Here is a 23,817-nt window from a genome sequence, read left to right on the forward strand (position 1 = left end):
CCTGCTTTTATATGTTTTGGAGGAGCTGATTTTGAAAATGTCATCAGATAAGTGTTGGATTTAAAGATTGATTCTTCTCGTTTGTATGTGAAACGTTTCACATGGGTCACACCTTGATCTTGTAATTCATCAGCAATTTCACTTTCAGACATATCATAGAGACAACGGTCCCTATCTCTGACAATCCCTTTGCTGGAATTTAGACTTTTATGTGGGGAAATGAGTACAGCAGTAGAAACCAAAAGATTGGCAGCTTGTAATGTTGTAGACTGCTTTTGAGTCTTGCATTCAACAAGCAGTAATCCAGACCGAAGTTTTTTAACATCTTTGACATCACCAGCAATGCCATAAAGTGCTTTGGAAATGGCAAAAGGATTTAGTTTCAATGGTGAACCATCAGCAGCGGAAACGACTAAAAATCGAGACCAACTATTAGAAAGATTCTTTGGAATGGCATGTTCCTCATCAGAGGAATCATCTAAAGAACGTTTTGTTTTTTTTGTTTGAGCCATGGTGAAGTTGTATATGGTTCACCATCCCAGCTCCCCACCCACCATGGAGTATCACAAGGACAATGCTATAAGCCAGTGGATTTCCAACTGGCAGCACCAAGGATACTGGGATGGTATACTCAAGTAGATTAACGAAAATTCAATTAATCCACCGGATTGGCCCATGAGCCACCGCCTTCTGGGCATACGACTCTAGGCAATTTATATTTTCCACAATCAAAATACCAGATTTGTCACAATTTTTATTGGCCAAGTCCTTAAGTAGAAAGTTCAATCAAAAGTGATATAAGTGCAATACAGTCACATCGTCAATATATCACAAACACAATAAGTGCTCAGGGCTCGGCATGACCAGCCGATTGATAGGACCGGGCCCATCCTACCACCCGTCTAGGCGAAGTAAGGGTCGAAGTGGTGTATTGGGCAAAGGAACGCTATTCCTGGAACCAGTGCCCTCAACCACCAGACTCCCGTCCTCCGCCGACACAGGGACGCAACCCACGGCAAACAGGTTGCCCATTTTAGTCGCCTCATACGACCAGCAATGGGAGGCTGTGGAAATATTCTGCCCCGGTTCCACACGGGGGAAGAGCTATTAGCGTTACCCAGCACTCACCACGAGGAGGTTGCTCTTCACGAGTGCCGAGTTGTTTCAGAACCCACCCTAGTTAGCTCGCACCATGAGATAGTTGTTCTAGACCCCAGCCTAGTGAGTTCGCACCATGACAGAGTTGTTTTCGACCCCAGCCTAGTTAGCTAGCACCATGACAGAGTTGTTTCAGAACCCACCCTAGTTAGCCCACAACATGACAGAGGTGTTTCAGAACTCACCCTATTTAGCTCACACCATGACAGAGTTGTTTCAGAACCCACCCTAGTTTGTTCGCACCATGACAGAGTTGTTTCAGAACCCACCCTAATTAGCTCGCAACATGACAGAGTTGTTTTTGATCCCACACTAGTTAGCTATCTCCATGACAGAGTTGTTCTAGACCCAACCCTAGTTAGCTCGCACCATGACAGAGTTGTTTCAGACCCCAGCCCAGTTGGATCGCACCATGACAGAGTTGTTTCAGACCCCACCCAAGTTAGCTCGCACCATGACAGTGTTGTTTCAGACCCCAGCCAAGTTAGCTCGCACCATGACAGAGTTGTTTCAGACCCCACCCTAGTTAGCTCGCACCATGAGAGAGTTGTTCTAGACCCCAGCCTAGTTAGCTCGCACAATGACAGAGTTGTTTTAGACCCCAGCCTAGTTAGCTAGCACCATCACAGAGTTGTTTCAGACCCCTGCCAAGTTAGCTCACACCATGACAGAGTTGTTTCAGACCCCAGCCTACTTAGCTCGCACCATGACAGAGTTGTTTCAGACCCCACCCAAGATAGCTCACACCATGACAGAGTTGTTTCAGAACCCACCCTAGTTAGTTCGCACCATGACAGAGTTGTTTTAGATCCCAGCCTAGTTAGCTCGCACCATGACAGAGTTGTTCTAGACCCCAGCCTAGTTAGATCGCACCATGACATAGTTGTTTCAGACCCCAAACTAGTTAGCTCGCACCATGACAGAGTTGTTCTAGACCCCACCCTAGTTAGCTCGCACCATGACAGAGGTGTTTCAGAACCCACCCTACTTAGCTCGCACAATGACAGAGTTGTTTCAGACCCCACCCAAGTTAGCTCGCACCATGACAGAGTTGTTTTAGACCCAACCGTAGTCGGCTCGCACCATGACAGAGTTGTTCTAGACCCCAGCCTAGTTACCTCGCACCAAGACAGAGTTGTTTCAGACCCCACCCAAGTTAGCTCACACCATGACAGAGTTGTTTCAGAACCCACCCAAGTTAGATCGCACCATGACAGAGTTGTTTCAGACCCCAGCCTAGTTAGCTCGCACCATGACAGAGTTGTTCTAGACCCCAGCCTAGTTAGCTCACACCATGACATAGTTATTTCAGACCCCAAACTAGTTAGCTCGCACCATGACAGAGTTGTTCTAGACCCCACCCTAGTTAGCTTGCACCATGACAGAGGTGTTTCAGAACCCACCCTACTTAGCTCGCACAATGACAGAGTTGTTTCAGACCCCACCCAAGTTAGCTCGCACCATGACAGAGTTGTTTTAGACCCAACCGTAGTCGGCTCGCACCATGACAGAGTTGTTCTAGACCCCAGCATAGTTAGCTCGCAACATGACAGAGTTGTTCTAGACCCCAGCCTAGTTACCTCGCACCATGACAGAGTTGTTTCAGACCCCAGACTAGTTAGCTCGCACCATGACAGAGTTGTTTCAGAACCCACCCTAGTTAGCTCGCACCATGACAGAGTTGTTCTAGACCGAACCCTAGTTAGCTCGCACCATGACAGAGTTGTTTCAGAACCCACCCAATTTAGCTAGCACCATGACAGATTTGTTCTAGACCCCAGCCTAGTTTGCTCGCACCATGACAGAGTTGTTTCAGAACCCACCCTAGTTAGCTTCCAACATGACAGAGTTGTTTTTGATCCCACCCTAGTTAGCTATCTCCATGACAGAGTTGTTCTAGACCCAACCCTAGTTAGCTCGCACCATGACAGAGTTGCTTCAGACCCCAGCCTAGTTGGATCGCACCATGACAGAGTTGTTTCAGAACCCACCCTAGTTAGCTCGCACCATGACAGAGTTGTTTCAGACCCCAGACTAGTTAGCTCGCACCATGACAGAGTTGTTTCAGACCCCACCCTACTTAGCTCGCACCATGAGAGAGTTGTTCTAGACCCCAGCCTAGTTAGGTCGCACCATGACAGAGTTGTTTTAGACCCCAGCCTAGTTAGCTAGCACCATGACAGAGTTGTTTCAGAACCCACCCTAGTTAGCTCACACCATGACAGAGGTGTTTCAGAATCCACCCTAGTAAGCCTGCACCATGACAGAGTTGTTTCAGAACCCACCCTAGATAGATCGCACAATGACAGAGTTCTTTCAGACCCCACCCAAGTTAGCTCACACCTTGACAGAGTTGTTTCAGACCCCACCCAAGTTAGCTTACACCATGACAGAGTTGTTTCAGGCCCCACCCTAGTTAGCTTGCACCATGACAGAATTGTTTCAGAACCAACCCTAGTTAGCTCACACCATGACAGAGTTGTTTCAGAACCCACCCTAGTTAGCTCGCACCATGACAGAGTTGTTTTAGACCGAACCCTAGTTAGCTCGCACCATGACAGAGTTGTTTCAGAACCCACCCAATTTAGCTAGCACCATGACAGATTTGTTCTAGACCCCAGCCTAGTTTGCTCGCACCATGACAGAGTTGTTTCAGAACCCACCCTAGTTAGCTTGCAACATGACAGAGTTGTTTTTGATCCCACCCTAGTTACCTATCTCCATGACAGAGTTGTTCTAGACCCAACCCTAGTTAGCTCACACCTTGACAGAGTTGTTTCAGACCCCACCCAAGTTAGCTTACACCATGACAGAGTTGTTTCAGGCCCCACCCTAGTTAGCTTGCACCATGACAGAATTGTTTCAGAACCAACCCTAGTTAGCTCACACCATGACAGAGTTGTTTCAGAACCCACCCTAGTTAGCTCGCACCATGACAGAGTTGTTTCAGAACCCACCCTAGTTACCTCGCACCATGACAGAGTTGTTTCAGAACCCACCCTAGTTTGTTCGCACCATGACAGAGTTGTTTCAGAACCCACCCTAATTAGCTTGCAACATGACAGAGTTGTTTTTGATCCCACCCTAGTTAGCTATCGCCATGACAGAGTTGTTCTAGACCCAACCCTAGTTAGCTCGCACCATGACAGAGTTGTTTCAGACCCCAGCCTAGTTAGATCGCACCATGACAGAGTTGTTTCAGACCCCACCCTAGTTAGCTCGCACAATGACAGAGTTGTTTCAGACCCCAGACTAGTTAGCTCGCACCATGACAGAGTTGTTTCAGACCCCACCCTAGTTAGCTCGCACCATGAGAGAGTTGTTCTAGACCCCAGCCTAGTTAGGTCGCACCATGACAGAGTTGTTTTAGACCCCAGCCTAGTTAGCTAGCACCATGACAGAGTTGTTTCAGAACCCACCCTAGTTAGCTCACACCATGACAGAGTTGTTTCAGAACCCACCCTAGTTAGCTCGCACCATGACAGAGTTGTTTCAGAACCCGCCTTAGTTAGCTCGCACCATGACAGAGTTGTTTCAGACCCCAGCCTAGTTAGCTCGCACCATGACAGAGTTGTTTCAGACCCCAGACTAGTTAGCTCGCACCATGACAGAGTTGTTTCAGAACCCACCCTAGTTAGCTCGCACCATGACAGAGTTGTTCTAGACCCCAGCCTAGTGAGCTCGCACCATGACAGAGTTGTTTTAGACCCCAGCCTAGTTAGCTAGCACCATGACAGAGTTGTTTCAGAACCCACCCTAGTTAGCCCACAACATGACAGAGGTGTTTCAGAACTCACCCTATTTAGCTCACACCATGACAGAGTTGTTCTAGACCCCAGCCTTGTTAGCTCGCACCATGACAGAGTTGTTTCAGAACCCACCCTAGTTAGCTTGCAACATGACAGAGTTGTTTTTGATCCCACCCTAGTTAGCTATCGCCATGACAGAGTTGTTCTAGACCCAACCCTAGTTAGCTCGCATCATGACAGAGTTGTTTCAGACCCCAGACTAGTTGGATCGCACCATGACAGAGTTGTTTCAGACCCCACCCTAGTTAGCTCGCACCATGACAGAGTTGTTTCAGACCCCAGACTAGTTAGCTCGCACCATGACAGAGTTGTTTCAGAACCCACCCTAGTTAGCTCGCACCATGAGAGAGTTGTTCTAGACCCCAGCCTAGTTAGGTCGCACCATGACAGAGGTGTTTCAGAACCCACCCTAGTTAGCTATCGCCATGACAGAGTTGTTTCAGAACCCACCCTAGTTAGATCGCACAATGACAGAGTTGTTTCAGACCCCACCCAAGTTAGCTCACACCATGACAGAGTTGATTCAGGCCCCACCCTAGTTAGCTCGCACCATGACAGAGTTGTTTCAGAACCAACCGTAGTTAGCTCACACCATGACTTAGTTGTTTCAGAACCCACCCTAGTTAGCTCGCACCATGACAGAGTTGTTTCAGAACCCACCCTAGTTACCTCGCACCATGACAGAGGTGTTTCAGAACCAACCCTAGTTATCTCGCACCATGACAGAGTTGTTTCAGAACCCACCCTAGTTAGCTCGCACCATGACAGAGTTGTTTCAGGCCCCACCCTAGTTAGCTCGCACCATGACAGAGTTGTTTCAGAACCCACCCTAGTTAGCTCGCACCATGAGAGAGTTGTTCTAGACCCCAGCCTAGTTAGGTCGCACCATGACAGAGTTGTTTTAGACCCCAGCCTAGTTAGCTAGCACCATGACAGAGGTGTTTCAGAACCCACCCTAGTTAGCTATCGCCATGACAGAGTTGTTTCAGAACCCACCCTAGTTAGATCGCACAATGACAGAGTTGTTTCAGAACCAACCCTAGTTAGCTCACACAATGACTTAGTTGTTTCAGAACCCACCCTAGTTAGCTTGCACCATGACAGAGTTGTTTCAGAACCCGCCTTAGTTAGCTCGCACCATGACAGAGTTGTTTCAGACCCCAGACTAGTTAGCTCGCACCATGACAGAGTTGTTTCAGAACCCACCCTTGTTAGCTCGCACCATGACAGAGTTGTTCTAGACCCCAGCCTAGTGAGCTCGCACCATGACAGAGTTGTTTTAGACCCCAGCCTAGTTAGCTAGCACCATGACAGAGTTGTTTCAGAACCCACCCTACTTAGCCCACAACATGACAGAGGTGTTTCAGAACTCACCCTATTTAGCTCACACCATGACAGAGTTGTTTCAGAACCCACCCTAGTTTGTTCGCACCATGACAGAGTTGTTTCAGAACCCACCCTAATTAGCTCGCAACATGACAGAGTTGTTTTTGATCCCACCCTAGTTAGCTATCGCCATGACAGAGTTGTTCTAGACCCAACCCTAGTTAGCTCGCACCATGACAGAGTTGTTTCAGACCCCAGCCTAGTTGGATCGCACCATGACAGAGTTGTTTCAGACCCCACCCTAGTTAGCTCGCACCATGACAGTGTTGTTTCAGACCCCAGACTAGTTAGCTCGCACCATGACAGAGTTGTTTCAGACCCCACCCTAGTTAGCTCGCACCATGACAGAGTTGTTCTAGACCCCAGCCTAGTTTGCTCGCACAATGACAGAGTTGTTTTAGACCCCAGCCTAGTTAGCTAGCACCATGACAGAGTTGTTTCAGAACCCACCCTAGTTAGCTCGCACCATGACAGAGTTGTTTCAGAACCCACCCTAGTTAGATCGCACCATGACAGAGTTGTTTCAGACCCCACCCAAGTTAGCTCACACCATGACAGAGTTGTTTCAGACCCCACCCAAGTTAGCTTACACCATGACAGAGTTGTTTCAGGCCCCACCCTAGTTAGCTTGCACCATGACAGAATTGTTTCAGAACCAACCCTAGTTAGCTCACACCATGACAGAGTTGTTTCAGAACCCACCCTAGTTAGCTCGCACCATGACAGAGTTGTTTCAGAACCCACCCTAGTTACCTCGCACCATGACAGAGGTGTTTCAGAACCAACCCTAGTTAGCTTGCACCATGACAGAGTTGTTTCAGACCCCAGCCTAGTTGGATCGCATCATGACAGAGTTGTTTCAGAACCCACCCTAGTTAGCTCGCACCATGACAGAGTTGTTTCAGACCCCAGACTAGTTAGCTCGCACCATGACAGAGTTGTTTCAGAACCCACCCTAGTTAGCTCGCACCATGACAGAGTTGTTCTAGACCCCAGCCTAGTTAGCTCGCACCATGACAGAGTTGTTTTAGACCCCAGCCTAGTTAGCTAACACCATGACAGAGTTGTTTCAGAACCCACCCTAGTTAGCCCACAACATGACAAAGGTGTTTCAGAACTCACCCTATTTAGCTCACACCATGACAGATTTGTTTCAGAACCAACCCTAGTTTGTTCGCACCATGACAGAGTTGTTTCAGAACCCACCCTAATTAGCTCGCACCATGACAGAGTTGTTTTTGATCCCACCCTAGTTAGCTATCGCCATTACAGAGTTGTTCTAGACCCAACCCTATTTACTTCGCACCATGACAGAGTTGTTTCAGACCCCAGCCTAGTTGGATCGCACCATGACAGAGTTGTTTCAGACCCCACCCTAGTTAGCTCGCACCATGACAGTGTTGTTTCAGACCCCAGACTAGTTAGCTCGCACCATGACAGAGTTGTTTTAGAGCCCACCCTAGTTAGCTCACACCATGACAGAGTTGTTTCAGAACCCACCCAAGTTAGCTCACACCATGACAGAGTTGTTTCAGAACCCACCCTAGTTAGCTCGCACCATGAGATAGTTGTTCTAGACCCCAGCCTAGTTAGCTGGCACAATGACAGAGTTGTTTTAGACCCCAGCCTAGTTAGCTAGCACCATGACAGAGTTGTTTCAGACCCCACCCTAGTTAGCTCGCACCATGACAGAGTTGTTTCAGACCCCAGACTAGTTAGCTCGCACCATGACAGAGTTGTTCTAGACCCCACCCTAGTTAGCTTGCACCATGACAGAGTTGTTTCAGAACCCACCCTAGTTAGCTCACACCATGACAGAGTTGTTTCAGAACCCACCCTAGTTAGCTTGCACCATGACAGAGTTATTTCAGACCCCAGTCTAGTTGGATCGCACCATGACAGAGTTGTTTCAGACCCCACCCTAGTTAGCTCGCACCATGACAGAGTTGTTTTAGACCCCAGCGTAGTTAGCTCGCACCATGACAGAGTTGTTCTAGACCCCACCCTAGTTAGCTTGCACCATGACAGAGTTGTTTCAGAACCCACCCTAGTTAGCTCACACCATGACAGAGTTGTTTCATATCCCACCCTAGTTAGCTCGCACCATGACAGAGTTATTTCAGACCCCAGTCTAGTTGGATCGCACCATGACAGAGTTGTTTCAGACCCCACCCTAGTTAGCTCGCACCATGACAGAGTTGTTTTAGACCCCAGCGTAGTTAGCTAGCACCATGACAGAGTTGTTTTAGAGCCCACCCTAGTTAGCTCACACCATGACAGAGTTGTTTCAGAACCCACCCAAGTTAGCTCACACCATGACAGAGTTGTTTCAGAACCCACCCTAGTTAGCTCGCACCATGAGATAGTTGTTCTAGACCCCAGCCTAGTTAGCTGGCACCATGACAGAGTTGTTTTAGACCCCAGCCTAGTTAGCTAGCACCATGACAGAGTTGTTTCAGACCCCACCCAAGTTAGCTCACACCATGACAGAGTTGTTTCAGAACCCAGCCTAGTTAGCTCGCACCATGACAGAGTTGTTTCAGACCCCACCCAAGTTAGCTCACACCATGACAGAGTTGTGTCAGAACCCACCCTAGTTAGCTCACACCACGACAGAGTTGTTTTAGACCCCAGCCTAGTTAGCTCGCACCATGACAGAGTTGTTCTAGACCCCAGCCTAGTTAGATCGCACCATGAGAGAGTTGTTCTAGAACCCAGCCTAGTTAGGTCGCACAATGACAGGGTTATTCTAGACCCCACCCTAGTTAGCTCGCACCATGACAGAGGTGTTTCAGAACCCACCCTACTTAGCTCGCACAATGACAAAGTTCTTTCAGACCCCACCCAAGTTAGCTTGCACCATGACAGAGTTGTTTTAGACCCCAGCCTAGTCGGGTCGCACCATGACAGAGTTGTTTCAGACCCCACCCTAGTTAGCTCGCACCATGAGAGAGTTGTTTCAGACCCCAGACTAGTTAGCTCGCACCATGACAGAGTTGTTTCAGACCCCACCCTAGTTAGCTCGCAGCATGACAGAGTTGTTCTAGACCCCAGCCTAGTTAGGTCGCACCATGACAGAGTTGTTTCAGACCCCACCCTAGTTAGCTCGCACCATTACAGAGTTATTTCAGACCCCACACTAGTTAGCTAGCACCATGACAGAGTTGTTCTAGACCCCACCCTAGTTAGCTTGCACCATGACAGAGTTGTTTCAGAACCCACCCTAGTTAGCTCACACCATGACAGAGTTGTTTCAGAACCCACCCTAGTTAGCTCGCACCATGACAGAGTTATTTCAGACCCCAGTCTAGTTGGATCGCACCATGACAGAGTTGTTTCAGACCCCACCCTAGTTAGCTCGCACCATGACAGAGTTGTTTTAGACCCCAGCCTAGTCGGGTCGCACCATGACAGAGTTGTTTCAGACCCCACCCTAGTTAGCTCGCACCATGACAGAGTTATTTCAGACCCCAGTCTAGTTGGATCGCACCATGACAGAGTTGTTTCAGACCCCAGACTAGTTAGCTCGCACCATGACAGAGTTGTTTCAGACCCCACCCTAGTTAGCTCGCAGCATGAGAGAGTTGTTCTAGACCCCAGCCGAGTTAGGTCGCACCATGACAGAGTTATTTCAGACCCCACCCTAGTTAGCTCGCACCATGACAGAGTTGTTTCAGACCCCAGACTAGTTAGCTTGCACCATGACAGAGTTGTTCTAGACCCCACCCTAGTTAGCTTGCACCATGACAGAGTTGTTTCAGAACCCACCCTAGTTAGCTCACACCATGACAGAGTTGTTTCAGAACCCACCCTAGTTAGCTCGCAGCATGACAGAGTTATTTCAGACCCCAGTCTAGTTGGATCGCACCATGACAGAGTTGTTTCAGACCCCACCCTAGTTAGCTCGCACCATGACAGAGTTGTTTTAGACCCCAGTGTAGTTAGCTAGCACCATGACAGAGTTGTTTTAGAGCCCACCCTAGTTAGCTCACACCATGACAGAGTTGTTTCAGAACCCACCCAAGTTAGCTCACACCATGACAGAGTTGTTTCAGAACCCACCCTAGTTAGCTCGCACCATGAGATAGTTGTTCTAGACCCCAGCCTAGTTAGCTGGCACAATGACAGAGTTGTTTTAGACCCCAGCCTAGTTAGCTAGCACCATGACAGAGTTGTTTCAGACCCCACCCTAGTTAGCTCGCACCATGACAGAGTTGTTTCAGACCCCAGACTAGTTAGCTCGCACCATGACAGAGTTGTTCTAGACCCCACCTTAGTTAGCTTGCACCATGACAGAGTTGTTTCAGAACCCACCCTAGTTAGCTCACACCATGACAGAGTTGTTTCAGAACCCAGCCTAGTTAGCTCGCACCATGACAGAGTTGTTTCAGACCCCACCCAAGTTAGCTCACACCATGACAGAGTTGTGTCAGAACCCACCCTAGTTAGCTCGCACCACGACAGAGTTGTTTTAGACCCCAGCCTAGTTAGCTCGCACCATGACAGAGTTGTTCTAGACCCCAGCCTAGTTAGATCGCACCATGAGAGAGTTGTTCTAGACCCCAGCCTAGTTAGGTCGCACAATGACAGAGTTATTCTAGACCCCACCCTAGTTAGCTCGCACCATGACAGAGGTGTTTCAGAACCCACCCTACTTAGCTCGCACAATGACAAAGTTGTTTCAGACCCCACCCAAGTTAGCTCGCACCATGACAGAGTTGTTTTAGACCCCAGCCTAGTCGGGTCGCACCATGACAGAGTTGTTTCAGACCCCACCCTAGTTAGCTCGCACCATGAGAGAGTTGTTTCAGACCCCAGACTAGTTAGCTCGCACCATGACAGAGTTGTTTCAGACCATACCCTAGTTAGCTCGCAGCATGACAGAGTTGTTCTAGACCCCAGCCTAGTTAGGTCGCACCATGACAGAGTTGTTTCAGACCCCACCCTAATTAGCTCGCACCATGACAGAGTTATTTCAGACCCCAGACTAGTTAGCTAGCACCATGACAGAGTTGTTCTAGACCCCACCCTAGTTAGCTTGCACCATGACAGAGTTGTTTCAGAACCCACCCTAGTTAGCTCACACCATGACAGAGTTGTTTCAGAACCCACCCTAGTTAGCTCGCACCATGACAGAGTTATTTCAGACCCCAGTCTAGTTAGCTCGCACCATGACAGAGTTGTTTTAGACCCCAGCGTAGTTAGCTAGCACCATGACAGAGTTGTTTTAGAGCCCACCCTAGTTAGCTCACACCATGACAGAGTTGTTTCAGAACCCACCGAAGTTAGCTCACACCATGACAGAGTTGTTTCAGAACCCACCCTAGTTAGCTCGCACCATGAGATAGTTGTTCTAGACCCCAGCCTAGTTAGCTGGCACAATGACAGAGTTGTTTTAGACCCCAGCCTAGTTAGCTAGCACCATGACAGAGTTGTTTCAGACCCCACCCAAGTTAGCTCACACCATGACAGAGTTGTTTCAGAACCCAGCCTAGTTAGCTTGCACCATGACAGAGTTGTTTCAGACCCCACCCAAGTTAGCTCACACCATGACAGAGTTGTGTCAGAACCCACCCTAGTTAGCTCGCACCACGACAGAGTTGTTTTAGACCCCAGCCTAGTTAGCTCGCACCATGACAGAGTTGTTCTAGACCCCAGCCTAGTTAGATCGCACCATGAGAGAGTTGTTCTAGACCCCAGCCTAGTTAGGTCGCACAATGACAGAGTTATTCTAGACCCCACCCTAGTTAGCTCGCACCATGACAGAGGTGTTTCAGAACCCACCCTACTTAGCTCGCACAATGACAAAGTTGTTTCAGACCCCACCCAAGTTAGCTCGCACCATGACAGAGTTGTTTTAGACCCCAGCCTAGTCGGGTCGCACCATGACAGAGTTGTTTCAGACCCCACCCTAGTTAGCTCGCACCATGAGAGAGATGTTTCAGACCCCAGACTAGTTAGCTCGCACCATGACAGAGTTGTTTCAGACCCCACCCTAGTTAGCTCGCAGCATGAGAGAGTTGTTCTAAACCCCAGCCGAGTTAGGTCGCACCATGACAGAGTTGTTTCAGACCCCACCCTAGTTAGCTCGCACCATGACAGAGTTGTTTCAGACCCCAGACTAGTTAGCTTGCACCATGACAGAGTTGTTCTAGACCCCACCCTAGTTAGCTTGCACCATGACAGAGTTGTTTCAGAACCCACCCTAGTTAGCTCACACCATGACAGAGTTGTTTCAGAACCCACCCTAGTTAGCTCGCACCATGACAGAGTTATTTCAGACCCCAGTCTAGTTGGATCGCACCATGACAGAGTTGTTTCAGACCCCACCTTAGTTAGCTCGCACCATGACAGAGTTGTTTTAGACCCCAGTGTAGTTAGCTAGCACCATGACAGAGTTGTTTTAGAGCCCACCCTAGTTAGCTCACACCATGACAGAGTTGTTTCAGAACCCACCCAAGTTAGCTCACACCATGACAGAGTTGTTTCAGAACCCACCCTAGTTAGCTCGCACCATGAGATAGTTGTTCTAGACCCCAGCCTAGTTAGCTGGCACAATGACAGAGTTCTTTTAGACCCCAGCCTAGTTAGCTAGCACCATGACAGAGTTGTTTCAGACCCCACCCTAGTTAGCTCGCACCATGACAGAGTTGTTTCAGACCCCAGCCTAGTTAGCTCGCACCATGACAGAGTTGTTCTAGACCCCACCTTAGTTAGCTTGCACCATGACAGAGTTGTTTCAGAACCCACCCTAGTTAGCTCACACCATGACAGAGTTGTTTCAGAACCCACCCTAGTTAGCTCGCACCATGACAGAGTTATTTCAGACCCCAGTCTAGTTGGATCGCACCATGACAGAGTTGTTTCAGACCCAACCCTAGTTAGCTCGCACCATGACAGAGTTGTTTTAGACCCCAGCCTAGTTAGCTCGCACCATGACAGAGTTGTTCTAGACCCCACCCTAGTTAGCTTGCACCATGACAGAGTTGTTTCAGAACCCACCCTAGTTAGCTCACACCATGACAGAGTTGTTTCAGATCCCACCCTAGTTAGCTCGCACCATGACAGAGTTATTTCAGACTCCAGTCTAGTTGGATCGCACCATGACAGAGTTGTTTCAGACCCCACCCTAGTTAGCTCGCACCATGACAGAGTTGTTTTAGACCCCAGCGTAGTTAGCTAGCACCATGACAGAGTTGTTTTAGAGCCCACCCTAGTTAGCTCACACCATGACAGAGTTGTTTCAGAACCCACCGAAGTTAGCTCACACCATGACAGAGTTGTTTCAGAACCCACCCTAGTTAGCTCGCACCATGAGATAGTTGTTCTAGACCCCAGCCTAGTTAGCTGGCACAATGACAGAGTTGTTTTAGACCCCAGCCTAGTTAGCTAGCACCATGACAGAGTTGTTTCAGACCCCACCCTAGTTAGCTCGCAGCATGAGAGAGTTGTTCTAGACCCCAGCCTAGTTAGGTCGCACCATGACAGAGTTGTTTCAGACCCCACCCTACTTAGCTCGCACAATGACAAAGTTGTTTCAGACCCCACCCAAGTTAGCTCGCACCATGACAGAGTTGTTTTAGACCCCAGCCTAGTCGGGTCGCACCATGACAGAGTTGTTTCAGACCCCAGACTAGTTAGCTCGCACCATGACAGAGTTGTTTCAGACCCCAGACTAGTTAGCTCGCACCATGACAGAGTTGTTCTAGACCCCACCCTAGTTAGCTTGCACCATGACAGAGTTGTTTCAGAACCCACCCTAGTTAGCTCACACCATGACAGAGTTGTTTCAGAACCCACCCTAGTTAGCTCGCACCATGACAGAGTTATTTCAGACCCCAGTCTAGTTGGATCGCACCATGACAGAGTTGTTTCAGACCCCACCCTAGTTAGCTCGCACCATGACAGAGTTGTTTTAGACCCCAGCGTAGTTAGCTAGCACCATGACAGAGTTGTTTCAGAACCCACCCAAGTTAGCTCACACCATGACAGAGTTGTTTCAGAACCCACCCTAGTTAGCTCGCACCATGATATAGTTGTTCTAGACCCCAGCCTAGTTAGCTGGCACAATGACAGAGTTGTTTTAGACCCCACCAAAGTTAGCTCGCACCATGACAGAGTTGTTTCAGACCCCACCCAAGTTAGCTCACACCATGACAGAGTTGTGTCAGAACCCACCCTAGTTAGCTCGCACCACGACAGAGTTGTTTTAGACCCCAGCCTAGTTAGCTCGCACCATGACAGAGTTGTTCTAGACCCCAGCCTAGTTAGATCGCACCATGAGAGAGTTGTTCTAGACCCCAGCCTAGTTAGGTCGCACAATGACAGAGTTATTCTAGACCCCACCCTAGTTAGCTCGCACCATGACAGAGGTGTTTCAGAACCCACCCTACTTAGCTCGCACAATGACAAAGTTGTTTCAGACCCCACCCAAGTTAGCTCGCACCATGACAGAGTTGTTTTAGACCCCAGCCTAGTCGGGTCGCACCATGACAGAGTTGTTTCAGACCCCACCCTAGTTAGCTCGCACCATGAGAGAGTTGTTTCAGACCCCAGACTAGTTAGCTCGCACCATGACAGAGTTGTTTCAGACCCCACCCTAGTTAGCTCGCAGCATGAGAGAGTTGTTCTAGACCCCAGCCTAGTTAGGTCGCACCATGACAGAGTTGTTTCAGACCCCACCCTAGTTAGCTTGCACCATGACAGAGTTGTTTCAGACCCCAGACTAGTTAGCTCGCACCATGACAGAGTTGTTCTAGACCCCACCCTAGTTAGCTTGCACCATGACAGAGTTGTTTCAGAACCCACCCTAGTTAGCTCACACCATGACAGAGTTGTTTCAGAACCCACCCTAGTTAGCTCGCACCATGACAGAGTTATTTCAGACCCCAGTCTAGTTGGATCGCACCATGACAGAGTTGTTTCAGACCCCACCCTAGTTAGCTCGCACCATGACAGAGTTGTTTTAGACCCCAGCGTAGTTAGCTAGCACCATGACAGAGTTGTTTTAGAGCCCACCCTAGTTAGCTCACACCATGACAGAGTTGTTTCAGAACCCACCCAAGTTAGCTCACACCATGACAGAGTTGTTTCAGAACCCACCCTAGTTAGCTCGCACCATGAGATAGTTGTTCTAAACCCCAGCCTAGTTAGCTGGCACAATGACAGAGTTGTTTTAGACCCCACCCAAGTTACCTCGCACCATGACAGAGTTGTTTCAGACCCCACCCAAGTTAGCTCACACCATGACAGAGTTGTTTCAGAACCCACCCTAGTTAGCTCGCACCACAACAGAGTTGTTTTAGACCCCAGCCTAGTTAGCTCGCACCATGACAGAGTTGTTCTAGACCCCAGCCTAGTTAGATCGCACCATGAGAGAGTTGTTCTAGACCCCAGCCTAGTTAGGTCGCACAATGACAGAGTTATTCTAGACCCCACCCTAGTTAGCTCGCACCATGACAGAGGTGTTTCAGAACCCACCCTACTTAGCTCGCACAATGACAAAGTTGTTTCAGACCCCACCCAAGTTAGCTCGCACCATGACAGAGTTGTTTCAGACCCCAGCCTAGTCGGCTCGCACCATGACAGAGTTGTTTCAGACACCACCCTAGTTAGCTCGCACCATGACAGAGTTGTTTTAGACCCCAGCCTAGTTAGCTAGCACCATGACAGAGTTGTTTCAGACCCCACCCTAGTTAGCTCGCACCATGACAGAGTTGTTTTAGACCCCAGCGTAGTTAGCTAGCACCATGACAGAGTTGTTTTAGAGCCCACCTTAGTTAGCTCACACCATGACAGAGTTGTTTCAGAACCCACCCAAGTTAGCTCACACCATGACAGAGTTGTTTCAGAACCCACCCTAGTTAGCTCGCACCATGAGATAGTTGTTCTAAACCCCAGCCTAGTTAGCTGGCACAATGACAGAGTTGTTTTAGACCCCACCCAAGTTAGCTCGCACCATGACAGAGTTGTTTCAGACCCCACCCAAGTTAGCTCACACCATGACAGAGTTGTTTCAGAACCCACCCTAGTTAGCTCGCACCACGACAGAGTTGTTTTAGACCCCAGCCTAGTTAGCTCGCACCATGACAGAGTTGTTCTAGACCCCAGCCTAGTTAGATCGCACCATGAGAGAGTTGTTCTAGACCCCAGCCTAGTTAGGTCGCACAATGACAGAGTTATTCTAGACCCCACCCTAGTTAGCTCGCACCATGACAGAGGTGTTTCAGAACCCACCCTACTTAGCTCGCACAATGACAAAGTTGTTTCAGACCCCACCCAAGTTAGCTCGCACCATGACAGAGTTGTTTCAGACCCCAGCCTAGTCGGGTCGCACCATGACAGAGTTGTTTTAGACCCCACCCTAGTTAGCTCACACCATGACAGAGTTGTTTCAGACCCCAGACTAGTTAGCTCGCACCATGACAGAGTTGTTTCAGACACCACCCTAGTTAGCTCGCAGCATGAGAGAGTTGTTCTAGACCCCAGCCTAGTGAGGTCGCACCATGACAGAGTTGTTTTAGACCCCACCCTAGTTAGCTAGCACCATGACAGAGTTGTTTCAGAACCCACCCTAGTTAGCTCACACCATGACAGAGGTGTTTCAGAACCCACCCTAGTTAGCTCGCACCATGACAGAGTTGTTTCAGAACCCACCCTAGTTAGATCGCACAATGACAGAGTTGTTTCAGGACCCACCCAAGTTAGCTCACACCATGACAGAGTTGTTTCAGACCCCACCCAAGTTAGCTCACACCATGACAGAGTTGTTTCAGGCCCCACCCTAGTTAGCTCGCACCATGACAGAGTTGTTTCAGAACCAACCCAAGTTAGCTCACACCATGACAGAGTTGTTTCAGAACCCACCCTAGTTAGCTCGCACCATGAGATAGTTGTTCTAGACCCCAGCCTAGTTAGCTCTCACCATGACAGAGTTGTTTTAGACCCCAGCCTAGTTAGCTAGCACCATGACAGAGTTGTTTTAGAACCCACCCTAGTTAGCTATCGCCATGACAGAGGTGTTTCAGAACCAACCCTAGTTAATTCGCACCATGACAGAGTTGTTTCAGAACCAACCCTAGTTAGCTCACTCCATGACAGAGTTGTTTCAGAACCCACCCTAGTTAGCTTGCACCATGACAGAGTTGTTTCAGAACCCACCCTAGTTAGCTCACACCATGACAGAGGTGTTTCAGAACCCACCCTAGTTAGCTCGCACCATGACAGAGTTGTTTCAGAACCCACCCTAGTTAGATCGCACAATGACAGAGTTGTTTCAGACCCCACCCAAGTTAGCTCACACCATGACAGAGTTGTTTCAGACCCCACCCAAGTTAGCTCACACCATGACAGAGTTGTTTCAGGCCCCACCCTAGTTAGCTTGCACCATGACAGAGTTGTTTCAGAACCAACCCTAGTTAGCTCACACCATGACAGAGTTGTTTCAGAACCCACCCTAGTTAGCTTGCACCATGACAGAGTTGTTTCAGAACCCACCCTAGTTAGCTCGCACCATGACAGAGTTGTTTCAGAACCAACCCTAGTTAGCTCACACCATGACAGAGTTGTTTTAGAGCCCACCCTAGTTAGCTAGCACCATGAGAGAGTTGTTTCAGAACCCACCCAAGTTAGCTCACACCATGACAGAGTTGTTTCAGAACCCACCCAAGTTAGCTCGCACCATGAGATAGTTGTTCTAGACCCCAGCCTAGTTAGCTCTCACCATGACAGAGTTGTTTTAGACCCCAGCCTAGTTAGCTAGCACCATGACAGAGTTGTTTTAGAACCCACCCTAGTTAGCTCACGCCATGACAGAGGTGTTTCAGAACCAACCCTAGTTAGCTCGCACCATGACAGAGTTGTTTCAGAACCAACCCTAGTTAGCTCACTCCATGACAGAGTTGTTTCAGAACCCACCCTAGTTAGCTCGCACCATGACAGAGTTGTTTCAGAACCCACCCTAGTTAGCTCACACCATGACAGAGGTGTTTCAGAACCCAGCCTAGTTAGCTCGCACCATGACAGAATTGTTTCAGAACCCACCCTAGTTAGATCGCACAATGACAGAGTTGTTTCAGACCCCACCCAAGTTAGCTCACACCATGACAGAGTTGTTTCAGACCCCACCCAAGTTAGCTCACACCATGACAGAGTTGTTTCAGGCCCCACCCTAGTTAGCTCGCACCATGACAGAGTTGTTTCAGAACCAACCCTAGTTAGCTCACACCATGACAGAGTTGTTTCAGAACCCACCCTAGTTAGCTCGCACCATGACAGAGTTGTTTCAGAACCCACCCTAGTTAGCTCGCACCATGACAGAGGTGTTTCAGAACCAACCCTAGTTAGTTTGCACCATGACAGAGTTGTTTCAGAACCCACCCTAGTTAGCTCGCACCATGACAGAGTTGTTTCAGAACCCGCCTTAGTTAGCTCGCACCATGACAGAGTTGTTTCAGAACCCTTCCTAGTTAGCTCACACAATGACAGAGTTGTTTTAGAACCCAGCCAAGTTAGCTTGCACCATGACAGAGTTGTTTCAGAACCCACCCTAGTTAGCTTGCACCATGACAGAGTTGTTTCAGACCCCAGCCTAGTTGGATTGCACCATGACATAGTTGTTTCAGACCCCACCCTAGTTAGCTCGCACCATGACAGAGTTGTTTCAGACCCCAGCCTAGTTGGATCGCACCATGACAGAGTTGTTTCAGACCCCACCCTAGTTAGCTCGCACCATGACAGAGTTGTTTCAGACCCCAGACTAGTTAGCTCGCACCATGACAGAGTTGTTTCAGACACCACCCTAGTTAGCTCGCAGCATGAGAGAGTTGTTCTAGACCCCAGCCTAGTTAGGTCGCACCATGACAGAGTTGTTTTAGACCCCAGCCTAGTTAGCTCACACCATGACAGAGTTGTTTCAGAACCCACCCTAGTTAGCTCGCACCATGAGATAGTTGTTCTAGACCCCAGCCTAGTTAGCTAGCACCATGACAGAGTTGTTTTAGAACCCAGCCTAGTTAGCTCACACCATGACAGAGGTGTTTCAGAACCCACCCTAGTTAGCTCGCACCATGACAGAGTTGTTTCAGAACCAACCCTAGTTAGCTCACTCCATGACAGAGTTGTTTCAGAACCCACCCTAGTTAGCTCGCACCATGACAGAGTTGTTTCAGAACCCACCCTAGTTAGCTCACACCATGACAGAGGTGTTTCAGAACCCACCCTAGTTAGCTCGCACCATGACAGAGTTGTTTCAGAACCCACGCTAGTTAGATCGCACAATGACAGAGTTGTTTCAGACCCCACCCAAGTTAGCTCACACCATGACAGAGTTGTTTCAGACCCCACCCAAGTTAGCTCACACCATGACAGAGTTGTTTCAGGCCCCACCCTAGTTAGCTCGCACCATGACAGAGTTGTTTCAGAACCAACCCTAGTTAGCTCACACCATGACAGAGTTGTTTCAGAACCCACCCTAGTTAGCTCGCACCATGACAGAGGTGTTTCAGAACCAACCCTAGTTAGCTCGCACCATGACAGAGTTGTTTCAGAACCCACCCTAGTTAGCTCGCACCATGACAGAGTTGTTTCAGAACCCGCCTTAGTTAGCTCGCACCACGACAGGGTTGTTCTAGACCCCACCCTAGTTAGATCGCACCATGACAGAGTTGTTTTAGACCCCAGCCTAGTTAGCTCGCACCATGACAGAATTGTTTTAGACCCCAGCCTAGTTAGCTCACACCATGACAGAGTTGTTCTAGACCCCACCCTAGTTAGCTTGCACCATGACAGAGTTGTTTCAGACCCCAGCCTAGTTAGCTCGCACCATGACAGAGTTGTTTTAGACCCAAACCTAGTTAGCTCGCACCATGACAGAGTTGTTTCAGACCCCAGCCTAGTTAGCTCGCACCATGACAGAGTTGTTTCAGACCCCACCCTAGTTATCACCATGACAGAACTCGCGGGTTTCAGGAAGGCAGTAAACTTTCATCATTTGCGCCGCTTTGCGCTCCTCTCAAATGACACAGGAACGCCTTGAGACAACTGATATACTATTCTAAACGGCGTTAAACAAATTCTTGTTTTTTTTAGATTTAGACATGGATATTATGAACAGCACTGCCGAAGATGACACGAACGGGAATCTGTATGCCAAAGTAAATAAGCCACGTAAGTAATTCACCAAGCTTCTTGTCTGTCACTGGTTAGGAAGACGCGGACGGAAATCTGTATGTCCAAGTAATCAAGCTACGTAAGTAATTCACCAAGTAACACTACTACTACTACTACTACTACTACTACTACTACTACTACTACTACTACTACTACTACTTGTTTGAGGTAACCTCCATCCAATAAAATACCAAGAAACATCAGATCCTAACGGTGTCGGTAGTTTGTGTGGTCGTCTTCTGCCAATGACTGGTTTGTTTGGTGTGACGTGCAACATATTTACTCGACACTCCTGGGGTGGGAATTGCTGCTCCACAGCGCTTTCTCAACGTGTAGTCCTCGGGGGGTGTATTGCCATTTCCGCGTCTGTGAGTTGTTCTTTTGACATACGTTTACAATTTTCTTTCAGGTCAAAAAAATCACGGAGGTTCAAATCTAAAGGAAGACGCGACTTACAAACAGGTAGGTAATTGTAAATTGAGTGAGTGAGTGAGTGAGTGAATGGGTGTTTGGGTGGGTGAAACTGAGCGAGACGCCGCTTTTCTCATCTATATATCACGCGATAGACTTGCCCGTTATCGATCTTTGGCCTCAGGCGTGACGAGTTAACAGTGCTACAACCTGTTACTGTTACTGAAGGATACGCTTACGCCTACTTCAGAGCCGCTGTAAGGCTATACCATTGTTTTGGAAAGCGTTAAACCACCAACAAACAATATAGCGACGTGCATGCAGGTGTGTGTGTGTGTGGGGGGGGGGGGGGGGGGGGGGGTTATTTTATCGAGAATATCCCGCAGGCAAATACTATTATATATTTATGTTAATAGAATATATTTTATTGTATATACTATTTAAGGGTTGAGTTGAAGATATATGGAGAGAGAGATATTTTTAACTATGTTATGTATATGCTACTTACGAGTTGACTAAATGTGTATATATTTACTTATGTTAACATATGAGAAACAAATGCTGTATTTCCTCAATGTTGAAGGGTCGGAAGACAGGTGTGGATGAAGACGGTCTGCTCTACGTCAGCGTGGATGTTGAAGACCCGCCTGACAGCGCCGTCGACATACATAAGACTAAACACGACGACGACGATCCTACACAGTATGCCGACCTTGCCTTCAACCAACCTGGCGCCCAGGACATCCACTAGCGACGTGAGGACGGTACCCTGATGAGTGCTCGCATCCAATTGTCTATGCAGCGTTGCGTGCCCTACTCGTGACAGGATACGCAGAACACGAGTTCGAATCCAAAATTCGCTTCGATTATGATCCTCGGTTTGCCATCACGAAACCCATGCATCTGGACTACACCAGATGGTACAGAATAACTCCCTCGGGCTTCCCTCTCACATCAAGCTGACAGCCCGTCATATAACTGAAATATTGTTCAAGGCGGCGTCAAGCCCCACAGACACCGATGTGCTACAGTGGTACAGAGTAACCCCCTCGGGCTTTTCTCTCACATCAAGCTGACAAGCCGTCATATAACTGAAACATTGTTCAAGGCGGCGTCAAGCCCCACAGACACCGGCGTGCTACAGTGGTACAGTTGTACTTTAGTCCTTCAAACCTTGTTCAGATATAACATTGTCGTAGTATACGCCGTGAAGATCCGGGGCAGAATGAGTCTTCAGCTACCCATGCTTGCCGTAAAAGGCGACTATGTTTGTCGTAAGAGGCTCGCTGACTTTGTTGATGCATGTCATCTTATCCCAAATGCGTTGATCGGTGCTCTTGACATCAATCACTGGATTGTCTGGTCCAGATTCGACTATTTACATACCGCCGTCATACAGCTGGAATATTGAATATTATTAAACAACAAACAAACAAACAAACAAACAAAGACCACACTCGCGGAATGACAAGGTTCGATAACGTCCCTTTGTAGGCGATATCTGCTTCATATGAAAACATTGTGAACAAATTAGAAATACGTAGGAACACACATTTTCAGACACAATTGCTCCATACAATCTAGATACATTCAGTTTGCCACGAGTGAGCTGGAACTCCTTGTCATCTCCGTACATCGATGTTCTGCCTGTTTGTCAATAGATAACTGGCTGTCGTTCCAAACACGCCTAGATAGGGATTGATTATGTCGGTGTGGGCGATTATGTAAACAAACATGGTCGAAAGACATGAGGTACTACATGATACTTAAGGCGGTTCACTCATGCGCGGTTCTGAAGGTTTCATCATTGAGAGAAATTACGAATTAAACACCGATTATTGTGAAAATGGCACTATATCATTGAGCTGATATTACCCCCGTCTGTTTCCATATCGCCAAAGGCCCGCATGTCATAATTCCCCTTCATAATATGTGATATTCACGATACGGATACTCCAAGTTTAAGATTTCTGTTTATGAATCAGTCACGTCATTTTGCAGGCAATCGTTGTGCTTTATGACGCAGAGATGGGGGCATACCGATGTATGAAATTAAGATACTAACTGCTAAAGACTCTCAACCAATGAGAGACATTCATCTGATTTACAGTTGGCCCCACTGACAAGGACGTGCATGACATGCACCTGCAGCTGTTGACACACAGGGGCGTCTTGTCTGTATTGGTGACGTCATCTCACACCAGCAGTTGAAGCCACCCTACCTGTAGCCGTGGCTCGATCGTCATTAAGCTGATGACTAGATCTACCACCCGCTTAAGGATATTTAAATCTTTCATAAACTTGTGATGACTTTAATACATTATTTATTGTATTTTGAAAGTTGTATCACCAGTAGATCTTACTTAGCTCATAAAATGGCAATATGTTTTGAAATATATTACAAATAATTCACAAATGAAACGCAATGAAAAATATCCATAACATCGAAAGTGTGATGAACGTGACATACCGCAATATGTTTTACTTATTATCGTTTTGCATTTTCAAACAAGTGAGATTTTGATATCACAAATTCGAGTTTTGATACTTGTATCAATGAATATCTTCCGAATTTGTGATATTTGTGATATATATATATATATATATATATATATATATATAGAGAGAGAGAGAGAGAGAGAGAGAGAGAGAGAGAGAGAGAGAGAGAGAGAGAGGTTATCACGCGAGTGTGTTTGGGGATGGTAAATATCCTGCATTAGGAGTAAACATTGTATTTAGCGAGCCTTGGCGATGTTAAATACATAGTGTTTATTCCTAATACAGGATATTTACCATCCCCAAACACACAAGCGTGATAACCTCTTTATCATATAATGTCATTCTTTAATTCTGTGCTTTAAAATCGCTTTCCCTCTCTCACTAA

At 48.0% G+C, this 23,817-nt stretch overlaps 1 protein-coding gene across 1 annotated transcript in view; it reads left to right on the forward strand.

Annotated features, from left to right (window-relative positions):
* LOC139472780 (protein CEPU-1-like) overlaps positions 1-23,551 on the forward strand; it is a 56,056-nt gene extending 32,505 nt beyond the window's left edge. Inside the window, exons 6-8 of the mRNA XM_071255250.1 lie at positions 20,442-20,519; positions 20,932-20,984; positions 21,517-23,551. Coding sequence (XP_071111351.1) covers positions 20,442-20,519; positions 20,932-20,984; positions 21,517-21,684 — 299 coding nt within the window. The 3' untranslated portion in view covers positions 21,685-23,551. The remainder of the gene's footprint in view (positions 1-20,441; positions 20,520-20,931; positions 20,985-21,516) is intronic.
* Positions 23,552-23,817: the final 266 nt, after the last annotated feature.

The sequence above is a fragment of the Haliotis cracherodii genome, unplaced genomic scaffold (assembly GCF_022045235.1).
Source record: "Haliotis cracherodii isolate W230 unplaced genomic scaffold, xgHalCrac1.p SCAF_25, whole genome shotgun sequence".
Lineage (NCBI taxonomy): Eukaryota > Metazoa > Mollusca > Gastropoda > Lepetellida > Haliotidae > Haliotis > Haliotis cracherodii.